Source organism: Lonchura striata, chromosome 4, assembly GCF_046129695.1.
Source record: "Lonchura striata isolate bLonStr1 chromosome 4, bLonStr1.mat, whole genome shotgun sequence".
Lineage (NCBI taxonomy): Eukaryota > Metazoa > Chordata > Aves > Passeriformes > Estrildidae > Lonchura > Lonchura striata.
In genome coordinates this window covers 31,930,155-31,944,638 of record NC_134606.1, presented here as the reverse complement: position 1 = coordinate 31,944,638, position 14,484 = coordinate 31,930,155, and the positions used below count along the sequence as shown (strand labels likewise).

The window sequence follows — 14,484 nt, the reverse complement described above, 5'->3', positions numbered from 1 at the left end:
GACAGAAGAATTTTGACATTGTTCTTCACTTGGAAGCAGTTTCCCACCACCAAGACCAACTAAATCCTTGAGTATTTCCGGGTGTTAAAGCTCAATGATTTGTTTCCAGTCTCATACAAATCACAACCAAAACAAATAAATATTATAAATCCTTTATAGCCAAAAATTAGTTACTTGCTTAAGCTACTTTTAATTTCTCACTCCCCCAGCTGCCCCCACAGCCTCTTGAAAGCATATGAAAGACACCACAGTTAATCTCTTTTGAGGCTTGGGGAAAATAAATTACTACATGAAGAACATGTGTTCAAAGTATACACAAAGTTAAATCTGTATACACTTTACTTTGAAAAAATATTTTAAAAGAGCATATAGCATCACATATAAAGCTGAGTCCTCAAAATGCAATTTGTAAAACATACACGTTCAATTTGTGCAGACTGCATAAAAAAAAGTTATGAATGTGCAGGCAGGCATGACAAATCATCAGCAACCTTCATGGCACTTGATCTCCATTTCTCATAAGCTCACAGCCACTTTAAATTATCTCATTTCACACATCACAAGCTGGGTAACTGGCTATATGCATCAGCTGTTCTCTGGCCCTTGGCAATAGGGAGGAAGGGAGGGAGGGAAGCCCTCTGCCAGCATTCTGCTGAAGAGTAGCTGCAGTATGAGGTGGCCACACTTCCCAGCTGTTCCACAGCTGGAAGATGTTGCCTTGGTCATACAGCCTTATGTATGGTCATAAAACCATCTGTTAACCTGTGGGATAGCATTAGTATGTAATATACATTACTAGTATATCCCATATACTATTTCCTGATTTGCTTCTGTGAATCATTAACTGGTATGGCATGAAGCATCTTAGATTTCAGGTAGCAAGCCATGTTTAGCACTTTTACTAAACTGAGTTATTTCAGGGACAAAAAAAAAAACATTTTCCAAAATTTCCCAAGAGGCTCATATTGCCTTTCTGAAATTACTTACCTCACCCTCTCCTTTGGCAGCCAAGTAATTCATTTCTTGTACATCAACAAGCTTGATGGCATTGCATGGCATTGGTGCTCCAACATGACCTATTAAATAGGGTAACACTTCAATAGCCTGACACAGATTCTGAAAAAAAATAGTTGCTTACACACTGAAGAAAGATGGAAATGATTTCTGGTAGCTTAAATTTGCCAGGACTGAAGCATTAAATTCTCAGATATCCCTAAGAATGTTACAAGCTTGACTTCCCTTACAATCAGTAAGAGAAGTAATCAGTAAGAGAAGTAATCACTCTGCAGACATATTTAAGCAGCAGAAGTCCCACTATAGTTTCCATTTGCAATATTACTTCAGTTGGGGAGCTAGAGATGTAACAGCTGAGGGGAGTGCAAACTCTTGATTCCAAACACCAAAAAATGCTATTTGTATTTCCAGTACTGCCTTTATACACAGAAGATTTGTATTTGATAGAAACTACAAGGGTTAGTGCTATGACCTTTGTTCTCCTAAAGCTATTTCAACTTACAAGAACAAATCCTATTAGAAGTTTGAATTACTGAACATTCATAGCTATTTAGGGGTAGCAATGTCAAGGGATCTCTTCAAAACTTTTTTATTTCACTCAGCCAATATTATCCTTCATGATGGGTGTTACTGAAGATCAAATAAAGTGATTAGGGACCTCTACAAATTTCAGCAATCCTAAAATTTAACAGACAGGTAGATAGCTGAACATTATACCTGCAGTCCAGTCACCAGGCAATGACAGGGAACATCCAGCTGTGCATTCAGTCTGTCCATAACCTTCATAGAACTAAAAGGTGAAATCAAGATATAACCTAAGACCATTACTTTTCAACACCAAGTTTCTTCATTAAAATGCAATTAATATTTTGTTTCTTTTCTTCTAATTGTTTAAATTTGAGTGTACCAAAACCCTCAGCACCTTCTAAAAAAACCCTGAAATATTAAGACAAAGTTTTAAGTGCTAATATTACACCTTCAGTTCCAATATTTACTCAAAAGTTTCACTCTGTTTCACCTGACACCTGTTTAGATTAAAACAGAAAACAGTTGAGGAAGCAAGAAAAATTACAAACATAACACTAGCAGTGACTTCATTCACATAACTTAAAAATAGGTTTGTCTGAGACAGCCAGAAATGGAATCCCTATGCCTCATGACAGGTCTGTGATTGCTATACACATGACAGGCTTCCCTTTTCTATGCAAAATGCATTGTTACACCAGTACACCACTGAAAAACTTCTGGAAATTATGGAAGTTTGATATTTTTGATTATTTTTGCTTTCTATCCTTAAACTTATTTAATTTCACCACATTTGTTCTATTCTATGCCATCACTGTTCAAATTTTACCTCCTAAAGCATATACTTTGAAGAGGCTCTGAAGATAAACGCAATGTGTGCAATTTGATTCACCCCAGCCTCATCTTCAAAACAGCAATACTACAATAATATCACATTGATTATTAGATTTTCTACAGTAGGTACAAATACTTCTGTAAGCAAGGCAAACACCAGAAAATTAAATAAAGTAGGTAATTTATTGCTTACTGCAGCCCATGAAAAAAAAAAAATCTTTTCTCTAAGACAGGTCAGTTGGTTAGTTCAGTGAAAAGACTTTGGGATGAATACAGAAATTTTAGGGGACCGAGAGAAAGCCAGGAAGAGAGCATGCACTTTTATAGTCTCCAAGAATACTAGAAAGAATTATCCATATAACCAGACTACTAGAAAAGCTCTAGCAAAGCCAAAGCCAGGTATTAAAATATTAAGGGTCTAGGACTAAGGCCATGCAACTCACCTGACAGCCAAGAGCTGTTCTCAGGAAGGTCAGTACACTTGCAGACACAGGTGCTGCTCCTGTAATCATCAGCTTTACTCTTCCTCCCAGACTTGCCTACAATAAACACAAGATACTGTGGACACCAAAAGCATTTTAGAAATATTTCCAGAGTCATCTTCTATGAGACCCTTAGCCACTGTTCACCTACAGTGCCACCCACAAATGTTAGATATGGAACCTCAAACACACAGTATCTGTACTTGGTGTCACTGCAATGCAGACTCTGCAAAAAAGAGCTTAAACCATGGCTGTATGGCAATGGCTTTATATTTAACTGCCATGTATCAGCTTCTAATTCATCCTGAATAATATTAAAAGCAGCAACATAGGCATGTTTTACAGCCAAGGTTAAGGCCATAGCAAATAAGTGTCAGATATAACAGCAGGCATGACTTACTAGTGACCAACAGGGAGAAGACAGTGGGAGCTACAGATGGCACTAAATCATACTTAGCAATCTTCCTTTAGAAGGACAATGTTTGCTTTCAAAGTGGTAAGAGAGAAGCACCAGACTGATTCACAGTGACTTCCTTAATACAGTTAGCTGATACTATGACAACTAAGGGAATTGAAAATATGAGGTTGAAAATAAAAAGACAGCTCTGATTTTTTACTCTGAGTAGACAGGTAGTCTTAACTCAGTGAAAAAGCCATAGAAGATTTTAACTATTCAAATGAAATCCAACATTTGCAAAGTTTAACTTGGAGACTTTCAAGCATACCTGTATTTTACGGAAGATGACTTTATCCCAGAAACTGTTATTTCTAACTATACCACTTCTGAGCTCTGCTTCTTTCCTCTTGGAAGCAAAGTCCAGCAGCCACCTCTTTAATGAAGTATCTGCCTGCCCAAAAATCTATTAAGAAAGATGAACTATGGTTAGAATCCTCATAGACCACCATTCCCTTTTTCTTACATATGCATGCATGCAGACTCCTAACAGTGAAAACCAAATAAATTAAAACAATTTTTATTGATGGGCATCTTAATTCTTGTAAGAAATATTTGTGCATTTTTATTTTGACCTCAGTTCAAGAGTTGAAATCAGCACTTAACTAATTCTTGATATCCATTAAACTGTGTGATATTGTTTCAAAGCATAATTTCTTCATTAAAATGTATTTATGAAAATGGATGGTTTACTTCTCTATTCTAGTATCATCAAAATTCAAATTGAGCATAATTCTCAGCATTTCTGAAAAGAACCCTATCATAATACATAATGTAACACAGGGTGTTGTGAGGATATGCAGGTCACTTCAGAAACACCAAATGGAGATTTGTCTTGCATATACAAATTTGCACTTTAGATCAGATTTCAAAGGCTCCTTCAAGTTGTTCTTAGGAAGCCAGAGAGCAGACTCAACAGTAACCCACACATCAGTATAATCATTTGGCAAGAGGACAACTCGGCATTATGACTGAAAGCATGCATACTGCAGCATTATGCTCCCCTGCCATGCCAGTTCCCCAGCTTGCTGGCTTCACTTGTTAGATTACTGCAAGGGTGGGTGAGGCTGAAACAGTGGAAGCCTCTGGGCACCAGACTAAAGAAGCAAGAGGAAATAATGAGAACAAAGTCCCAAGCTTTTTGCTTCTCAAATTCCAGTAGAGAATGTTTGAGCAGAATAAGGAGCTACATTTTAAGTACTAGAAGCTGGTCTCAGGTTTTCCTCACCTCCAGGTGGATTCCAGTTGCACTATTTGTTCCTGAGCCAAACAGAACCTTGTGTTTCTTGGTGTTTCTCTAGCCTCATGATCAGAGAAATTTCCTGCCTAAGACAGCATAGACAGCTCTGCCATTTCTTTAGCAGTCATAGATTTATTATATCCTTTAGCTCCCCTGGCTATATCCTAAAAGGAGTCAATCACCCATATGCAAAAGGCCAATTAAAATCTGAAGCACAGGAAAATCTACTTTCAAATTCCCACCTCAATTAACTGTGAGCCGGCAAGCAGCACACACAGGCGAGTGGGGCTACAGACATCTTCTCCCCAGCACTCCCAACTGGCTGGTTGACAGTTCTCCCAGCTAGAACACACTGTACACACTCTGGCTGCCATGTAGGAAATTTGTGTGTGTCCATGCAAACATAGGCAAACACCTGACTTTGCTTTGCAAATTCCACTCCATGAGTCAGATGCTAAAAGCGTGGTATGTGGATGCCAAGCCTCATTTTCGTGTTGTAGACTAGACTTAAATAACTTGCTCAGAGCAAAACACTAAGTCATTAAATCAAGACAGTGAGAATCAAGTCCCCTGGTCAGACTTCAACACTAGTATTTGCTGCCTGAAAGTATTTTAATGCAGTATTATTCCCTGCACTTTCAGCTCTTTTAGAAAGAAATGCACACATTTGTTAATATCCCAGGCGGAGTAGTTACTCCTACTCTGGCAGCACAAACTTTATGGAGTCTCTTAAAAGCCTGCACTCATGCCTGTAAGACTTACCTTGTCAAACATTCTGTTCAACAGTCTTGGTACTACAGGAAATACAGTTGGCTGCAGTGTTTTTAGGTCATCCATGAGTAGTCTGATATCCCCTTGAAAGAATCCTATCCGGGCTCCATGGCATAGAACCACACACTGTTAGAAAAAAGTAAACACTCTGAAAACGCAGGAGGTACAATGTGTTCCAGCCCTGTATGTATGACAGCCCTGTGCAGTAGAGATTGACCTTAAATCCTCTCAACTTCTGGACTAGTTTTGCAGCATTCTCACACTCCAAGATAGCACTAGAAAGATCAACTAGCAAGACACATCTGGTGTGCACAAACCACACTTTCAAGCTTAGCACAAAAGCCTCTATCCAAAAAGGGCAATTGGTCAAATAAAGCCAGTGACTCAAAAGCTAGCAAAAGACTGAAAAGGAAAACTTCTCCATTTAAAATACTTAGCAAAGCTTATTTAAAAATATTAGACTTGTTTGTCCCCTGCTTTATACCTAGAAATTCTGCATTTATAGTCAGGACATACTATTTACTAGGACAGTGAAGATTCCTGCCTACTTGCTACTTCATTTCCAGTCCTTGCACTCTGGTTTTCCTTCTCATTTCAAAGCACTGATGTGAGCAGAGGACTTGTTCTTAGGTGATCAAGATGCTCTTCAGAAGATTCTAGCAGAGCCAGAGCTTATTTCTGCATAACTTCAGACCTACACAAAGGTAGGCAGACTTAATCCTGTTGTGTTCTATATTTTCTGTCTAGAAGATTCATCACCTACCTTACACCCCTTTCTTTTCCTTTTTTTTTTACTGTTTAACATCTCTCCTCTCCTTTGTGTTCATACCTACCTCATTTTATTTCTTCTGCTTCCTCTGTAACATCTGCTCTTTCACTCCCTATTATCCATCCCCTTATTTACTGCATGAGACATGCAAGTCACTTAGCCCCTGTACCTATATGTTGCCACCATCTGCTAAAAGCAGCAAATATATCAGTCCATATAGACTGAGCAGTAACTTTACTAAGTGGGAGCATATTTGGCAAGTCAAGTTCACTGACCCTCTAACTTACATATGATGCCAAAACAAAGGAAATGTCAACTTTAAAACAGAACTGTAAAGACTGGTTCTCACAGAGCCTGTGTTCATACCCCAAACAGCAAAGAATCTTTTCTCCTTTCTACCACTACTGTCTTGGTTAATTTCCGTATGCAGCTATACCACCTATTATGTACAGGCCTCAACCAGCAGAGGAATACTGCAATCCCAACACTCTTCATTTTTTCTTTTGAAATGAAAGTTCCTATCCTGTTTCTACTGCATAATCAAGAGCAGATCTGTTAGCTGTACAGCTTGTATGTTCTGGTGCAAGACAGGGGAGTAAAACAGACACTGAGGTATAACTGATATCAGGATGACCAGGAAGAAGTGCTGAATGCTAAGAGGCACCTGTAGACCTCAGTTGTGTACTATTCCAAATCTCTGCAACATATATATACACACACATAGACATGTATACACACATAAAAAACCACACATATGAAAATATACACTTTTGCATATATATACATACATAGAGAGACTTTTAGTAGAAAATTTAGAAAAACAGAAGTCACACAGATTTCTGGCGTCATATGCATCCTCACACTTGCATGAATACTCCCTCTGTAAACTTTCAACATATGTACTTGCAATCTCATCTGAGGAAGAGGTGTTAATTCACCCTCAGGAAGTGCAGTAATTAATACATTAACTTATTACATACATACTGTAGAAGCACAGTGGAATTGCATCCATTCAATAAAGCACAGCACCCAAAAGAGGCCCAGAGGTCTTCAAGACTGCCAGCATTAAGACAACTGCAGCTCTTTCATTCTCAGAAATTAAGCCTCAGATTTTGTTATATGGTAAAACAAGTGATCCAAGAGAACTTCAAAGTTTGTCACTGAAATGGCTTTAAAAGCCACTTCCATTTCTGGAAGAAAATTCCCTGGAAACAAAGTTCCTTCCTCTTCACTGAAATTTCCTGGAAGCAATGGTAAGTTTAACTTAAAACTAGTTTTGGGTAAACAAACAGGATGCCTCCTTATAAACTAAATTTTTGAAGTTTGTAGACTAAAGAATGGCATGGATTTATAATAATGCACTAATTATACTGGAGAGGATTTCTAGGCAGTGTACATGTTCTAAGGGATTACCCCATGTTCTAGAAAACCAGAGCTAGCTCTAAGGTTAATGTTTATATTTTGGCATGAAAACCAATTGTCGAGTGCTCATTACATACTGTTTATGGGACATTGCTTTCCTGAATCTTACTTCAAGCTTTCATACACATCTACAAGAGCCAAAAAGGAAAAGCATATTTCACCTAGGTGCATTCTGTAAGAAAGTAAGCTTCTCAATAATTTAGTACAACAAACAGATGCTTACCTCAACAATTCTCTCAAACATATGAGCCAGGGGCAGGAATGATATCAGAACATCATCAGAAGAAGGCATAAATGATTTCTGGAAGTGTTAGCAAAAAGTTCAATTATTATTGAGTCTCTATTTTGCCCAAGTTAAAACACAACAGTAAAATCTAGCATCTACACTCTAGAGCACAGCTCCTGCTTTAGTTTTGTTTGTAATGGAGCTGCATTGTCATTTTTTTAATTAGAAAGACTACAGCAATGACTTTCTAGCATGAGTAAAGACAAACAGCAGAAATAATCTTGTAGAGTTGAGTACAATGACCAGATTATTACAACCTATCACTCATAAGACTCTGAAGAGAAATAAATTCTGATAGAGACCACAGAGTTCCATTACATATATTGGGAGGGTAGGGGGACAATAGAAGTTAAAATAGTATTGGTTTGAAAAAATACAATTTCATCTTAGATTAAGAAATTTGTTTATCTAATTTACCCTAAGGTTAATATCAAAAGTACCTTACATGAGCTAATTGTGAGACCAGTGATTAATCTAAAAACAGTATTCCTTGCACTAATGAGAAACACCATAAGCCCATGACAGAATGTAATGTACATTGACATCAGGATCATTATATCACTTTGGCTACATCAGAACACATTGTAAATCTGCTGGGTTTTTGACCCTGACAGAGTAACCAATAAACACTGACTTCTGACTACTAGGCACAGAGTGCTGTCAAGTTACATTTTCACTTTGATCTTACCAAAGCTTAAGACCAAAGTTAGAGGTTTAGATGCTTGTTTTACTCATGAGATCATTTCCCCTCAAGAAAGTTCACAATTTTTATCTTTTCAGTTTACCTCCGTAGTTTTCACAAAAGCTGAAGTATTGCTGACTATGTTTTGATGAGTGATCATAGCTCCTTTAGGGTTTCCTGAGGAAGAAGGACATCAGAATTCAACAGTGAAATTCAGATCCTTAAAGTTAAGGTAGCAGTGGCAAAACTAATGTGATAATATCTTTGATATTAATACATTTCTTTGTGTATCAGTTAAACAAAACACTGTCAAGAACAGCTGGCAACAGTTAAGTAATCAGTTTATGACAAAGTCTTATAACTTTTTAGGGTGCCCAAAGCTTTAAGAAATCACCATGTTTTTGGATATGTTTCTCATTCAAAGTTCAACTCTTCTGTGAAGATGCAGCTACCAAATCCAGATTAATTTTTATTCTCACATCTGTTTTAAAAATGCAGCTTGTTGCTGCATTCTTTCCTTATGCTCCATGCCAGTGGGTATGAACTTCATGAATGTCAAGTGAGTGACATCTAGATAGTCTGTTTGGGTCGTACAACAAGGTTGCTTAGACCTATGGAAAAATTTTGCTGATAAAGTACAAAAAAAGACTATGGAAGAATTGATAGTCTAAAGTCTGATACAGAGCCCTTATTATTATGTAAATACAAATTATTTCTTTCCAAGCCCAAAAACTTAACACCTCCACCCCCCAATACTGCAAACTCCATATTAATAAACAGGAGAAAAAATTTAAAAATCCAAGGGAACTTTTACCATAACACTACCCCAGCTACTACTTGCCAAAAAGGTGCAACACCAGGGGAAAATCTTGCGGAGAGGGAAGAAAAAATAGGAGGGCTTCTGAATTAACTTTGCACATACAGAATAATAAATTCTACATAATGCAATGCAGTGTACCTGTTGTTCCACTGGTGAAACAGATGACTGCTAGATCTTCTGGCTTTGGAGGCTATGAGAGTTAAGAAAGTATTAGTATGGTTAAGACAGCAAGGGAAAATATTTTCCTGGACAAAACATCAAGGTACTAGTGTTATTTCTGAGCTACGGGAGATAGGGAGATCTGCTAAAGAATGGTATTTAAGATAGGGAGCTTGATCTAAAGAATGCTAACCAGCTTCACATTGTCATTTAAACCAATTTCACACTTACCATAGGTTTTTGCCTGTGTGCTCTTCCTAGTTCCTACAGAAAGAAGAGAGAAAATGTGTATACAAACACATTTCTTGCTTTAAATTTATCAGACATTACTAAATACCATAATACGTCATTATTTAGACTCTCTGTTAAGGCATTTTAACTTGTTTAGCAACCCAGTGCAGCAAACCCTGCCCATGGCTGAAGGGTGGATGGAAACCAGATGATCTTTCAGGTTCCTTCCAAGCCAAACCATTTTGTGATTCTCTGGTTAATGTAAGAGTAACAAAAGCCTTAAAATACATTTCAAAAATATGTAGAATAACTACCATGCTCTACAAATACAAAAGCAATAATTTTTCTTAAACTCACAGGGCTTTTCTCCAGTTAATAAACTAGAAGTCACTCCCTAGGAAAGCTCAAGGTTATAAGACAACAGACAGTCCTATAACTCATGTGAAAGATGTGCCACCAACAATTACTGGTTAAATGAAGGAAGATTCATCTCTTGCTTGCTTGGAGCAAGCACCTCCAAGGAAGACTGAATTTTACTGCTGGTTTGAACTCCTATACAGGAGAAACTCTCATCCATCTTCCTCCTTAGTTACTCAGTCCTACCACTAGTGTTAGGGTTCTTTAGGCAGAAGGGTAAGGATACAAAAACAATCCTTTAACCACCAAGGATATTGTGAGTAAGAGGAGATACTTGCAAGCCAATGTTCAGTATCTATGAACTTAAAATTTCAAATCAAGACTTACCACTGTTATGCCTACTTAAAACTAGAAACAATACTAGCTTAAGAACTTATGCAAGTTAAAGAGGACATTCCGTTAAGTGTATCTTTGGAAGAATCATTTGAGGACAGACATCAACTTCACCACTGCCTTTACATTTCAAGTACACAATAATAGTGTATGCATTCCTTTGAGCCCCAGACTTCTTTAGTATCATGTACCTCTTAGATTTACCCAAGGAGGTTTAAGACAAAGGGACTGTCTGGAAACATAGTTAGCATTCCCATACCTGTACGCTTGCCTTTTTGAAAGGGAGCATTATGCAAAGATTTACCACTATGGCAATACAGCTGTCTGCTCAAAACAGCACCTCCACTTAATGTGCCACCAGAAGGTTCAGTACCTTCCCTACAACCTGCTTTGAGTAAAATCTGGGATTTCCTGAATATACAGCTAAAGTCTCCAGGCATTTGTTTTGATCTCTTAAAACACAACTCCACCATCTCTTCCTGTTAAGAGTCATTTATTCACAGTTAGTCAGCTACAAGTAACCACATGATAAATACAGATACTGGGCATCAGAAACTAAGCTGATGGCTTCTAGGGCATACACAGAGGAATGGTTCATATAACCGTTCACAACTAAGCAGTAAGCTCAAGGCAGAAATGCAGAAAACAACTACTCAAAGCTAGAAAACAGTAATTCTAGTCTAATCTAAGCTCCTAAACAGCTCATAGTTACCTTTCAGGACACACTCTAAATCTATATCCCCTTAAAAAACCAAGTGACAAAACTTCCCTGTTCACTGAAGAACTATTACAATTGTTTAAATTTGCCCCTAACTTATTTTCAGAGATTTAAACAAAAGGCTCTTAGAACACCTATTACTTAACACTTGATGTTTGCATTAATGAAATAAGAGCTATATAGTACTACTGAACATCACTACTTAAGCATACAAACATTTTTTGTAAAGGCAACATTTACCCTCACTTTTGTTTTTCCATAGCTAGAAGATCCAATAGAAAGCATCTTCCTCTGTCAAAAACTGCAGTTCAACTCAAGGAAAGAATCTCATTTTAGTCTAACAACTTACAGTTGGGCCACTCTTTTTCTAAGTTTAACCCAATGCTATGGCCAGTAAACTGTGAGCCACTTAACTCTAGCCCTACTTCATATTTTTAGCCCCATTTTAACCTGGAACTCTCTGGCCAGCTTGCCAGTCCATCTTCTTTTGAAATAAGGTGTGCTGACATTTTTGTACCTTTACCAGAAGGTGGCCCTGTTAACATAGCTGTCTTAACTGCTATGAAAACAAGTTCAGTGAAATGAGGCATTTCACACCAGTTATTGACACCTGTACGACAAGCACATTTATCTGGAGATACTCAAAGTCTAGCAAGCCAAGCCTTCATCAGAACTAAAGCTGGAACCAGGCTAAACCCTATTTCATAATCTCAGACCAAAGATGTACTTCATGCAATTTGATCCTGGAAGAGGGTTCTGCAGATGAGTGAAGTTATGAAATAAACTTGCATAAGAGATCTACGCAGACAAAAACTACAAGCAAATACAAGATTTGACATCAGGTGGTTAATTAAAATGATTTCCACTTCCAAAGCCTGAAAGCTCATTCCCCTGTAACACCAGCACCTTATCCTCTAAGAAGTTGACTGACATTTTCCTTCTCTACCAGAAAGCATCTTGTAGATTCAGGGTACAGGAAAAAGTGCCATTTTTCACCAGACCGAAGCCTACATAGGCTGTTCTTGAATAAGAATTTCTGAAATATTAGTCATAGTATATAATTATCACATTATGCTTCACATGGGCAAGCCTTAACACTCAGATCTAGTGTTCAGTCTTGGACTATGTTAATAAGCTTTCATTCTGTCATCTTGGCATATCCACTTTTATACTTGGAGCATTGTGAAATACCATTAGCAAGTTGTTTTCCTCCTATTTTTTCTTAATATTTTTATGTAAACTTCAATCCAAGAGATAGTTAAGGATTTTGAAACTAATCCATGGCAAGTAAACGGGATTAAAGCAGTTAAGCAGGTTAAGCATTCTTACCTCTATTTCTCTCATGCTGAAGATTTCCACACCACACTTTTTACCACGTTCCACAAGATCACCACCAAAAGAATCCATGATAACAATGGTGTTGAGTATTGGAGTTTCTCCCTTTTCCATACTGGTTAGCAGGAGTTTGGCCTTGTCAGGTTTGTCACAGAAAACCAATGACAAGTCAGCTGATGAAAAAGAACTATGTTATCAACATGAAAAGTTCAGTTCAGACTAGATCCATAAATACTTCAGTATGTTGCAATAGAAGGCTTTTCTGAAGAAGGCTACAGTTCTGCCCTCGCTCAGCTCTGTCACCATAAATTCAATTGCTGAGCTACTGAAAGTGTCCTACCTTTGTTCACAATGTACGTAATAGCTTCAGCTCCCAGTGTATCATAGAGTGGCACCACCACCATGGAGAATGCATAGCATGCCTGTTCAATGATGACCCACTGCACAAAGAGAAGAGATGAAAGTCACTACGTTTTGCTTATTGCAACAGACCTCCAAGAAAAATTCATTTTTAAAATCTAACAAGGAAGCTAATAGGACACAGCTCACATGGACAAGTCTTTCTAAAAACTGACAGTTCATATTGTTTTTTCACTTTGAAGACCTACTCAATTTTTATCTGTCGAAGGAATAAAATATCCCCAAAGAATAAAGAGCTATAAGAAAGAATCCAATAAAATTCAACCCTATCCCTAAAGTCATATTACGTACTTTTGAAAAAAGCAGTTAACATAAACTGTCACCTTTGTTTACCTACTAACAGAAAAGCTCTGAGCAAGAGTACAATATTTTTATTGTTTTTATGCTATTAAGGTAGGCAAAGGTTTCAATTTTCCTTATTAGCCTGAATCAGTGAAGGACTCATTTATGTCTTGACCACACATTAAACTTATATACACATAGTATTCTTACCCCTACATTATGTGCATCTCATTTGATGGTCAGACATGTAACACATGCAATTAAAGTAAAAGTCCTGTGGAGAGTCAGCCCCAGAAAGTTTCTCAGCATTTCTAAACACTAACCATTCTTCTTTATAAGAATCAAATATGAACACTTCTATTAAAAAATGCAATTACTGCAAGCTGCAGCAAGGATCTACCTACTAACAAGTACAGTACTCAATAAACACAATGAATGTTGCAACCTTACAATGTGTTGAGTTATGCTTTACAGCAAGCCTATTTTCATCCCATGTACCATCAAGGTAAGACAGTAAATTCTTTTTTTCTGATAGTAACTCCTGGGTGTAGTTTGTAATGAACTAGCTACACCTAAATACAGAATAACATACAACTTCTCAAATAGGAACCTCCAGACATATGAAGAGGCGATTGGAAATAGAACATTACTGATTTTCTCATCAGACTGACAAAAATTCTCAGTACCTTTAGTCAGTCACAATGACAGAACAAAACAGCATGCATCTTTAAAACCAAGCAGAATTTACAAGACTTGCACTAACAGGGTGTTTCCCCTTCCCCTCCCTCAAACTGTTACACTTTCCAGACCTTTTCAGGACTAGCAGCTACCTCATCCCCACATGATGACAAGTTTAAACATGACTCAGCTGATTATTCCATAAAAAACTAATAGAGACTAAGTTGCCAAATCTCAGTTTTACAAACTGTTTATTAGGGGGCAGTTTCCCAAAGTACTCTATTGATTCAGACGATCTTAAACAGGAAACTCTTCAGACAGCATTCATGCAATGGGCAAGCTGTACACCTCTTGTCCAAAAAGACTTATAAAACTAGTACAAAGCCAGCTGACAGGTACCTAGACTTTCATGGAGGCATTACACATATTGGTAAGTCTAAGCCACATTTATAATAGCCATGAAAGGGTCCACTTGCTAAACACATCCTCCAGGAATGTAACAAGGGAGCAGCTGTGCTGCTGTTCAGCACCCAGAAGTTTAGAAGTTATTGTAATAGGGTGGGGGTCTACTACAAAGACTTCAGAAGCTGCACAGAGTGATAAAAGCTTCCT

General features: G+C 37.6%; 1 protein-coding gene across 2 annotated transcripts in view; it reads right to left on the bottom strand.

Annotated features, from left to right (window-relative positions):
• ACSL1 (acyl-CoA synthetase long chain family member 1) overlaps positions 1 to 14,484 on the bottom strand; it is a 37,659-nt gene that overhangs the window by 4,571 nt on the left and 18,604 nt on the right. For both annotated transcript variants that reach the window (XM_021542411.3, XM_021542493.3), the window contains exons 6-16: positions 12,833 to 12,932; positions 12,487 to 12,665; positions 9,690 to 9,722; positions 9,438 to 9,489; positions 8,583 to 8,656; positions 7,735 to 7,812; positions 5,312 to 5,446; positions 3,581 to 3,715; positions 2,817 to 2,912; positions 1,732 to 1,804; positions 988 to 1,076 (exon numbers count right to left, since the gene is read on the bottom strand). In XM_021542411.3, coding sequence (XP_021398086.1) covers positions 988 to 1,076; positions 1,732 to 1,804; positions 2,817 to 2,912; positions 3,581 to 3,715; positions 5,312 to 5,446; positions 7,735 to 7,812; positions 8,583 to 8,656; positions 9,438 to 9,489; positions 9,690 to 9,722; positions 12,487 to 12,665; positions 12,833 to 12,932 — 1,044 coding nt within the window. The remainder of the gene's footprint in view (positions 1 to 987; positions 1,077 to 1,731; positions 1,805 to 2,816; positions 2,913 to 3,580; positions 3,716 to 5,311; positions 5,447 to 7,734; positions 7,813 to 8,582; positions 8,657 to 9,437; positions 9,490 to 9,689; positions 9,723 to 12,486; positions 12,666 to 12,832; positions 12,933 to 14,484) is intronic.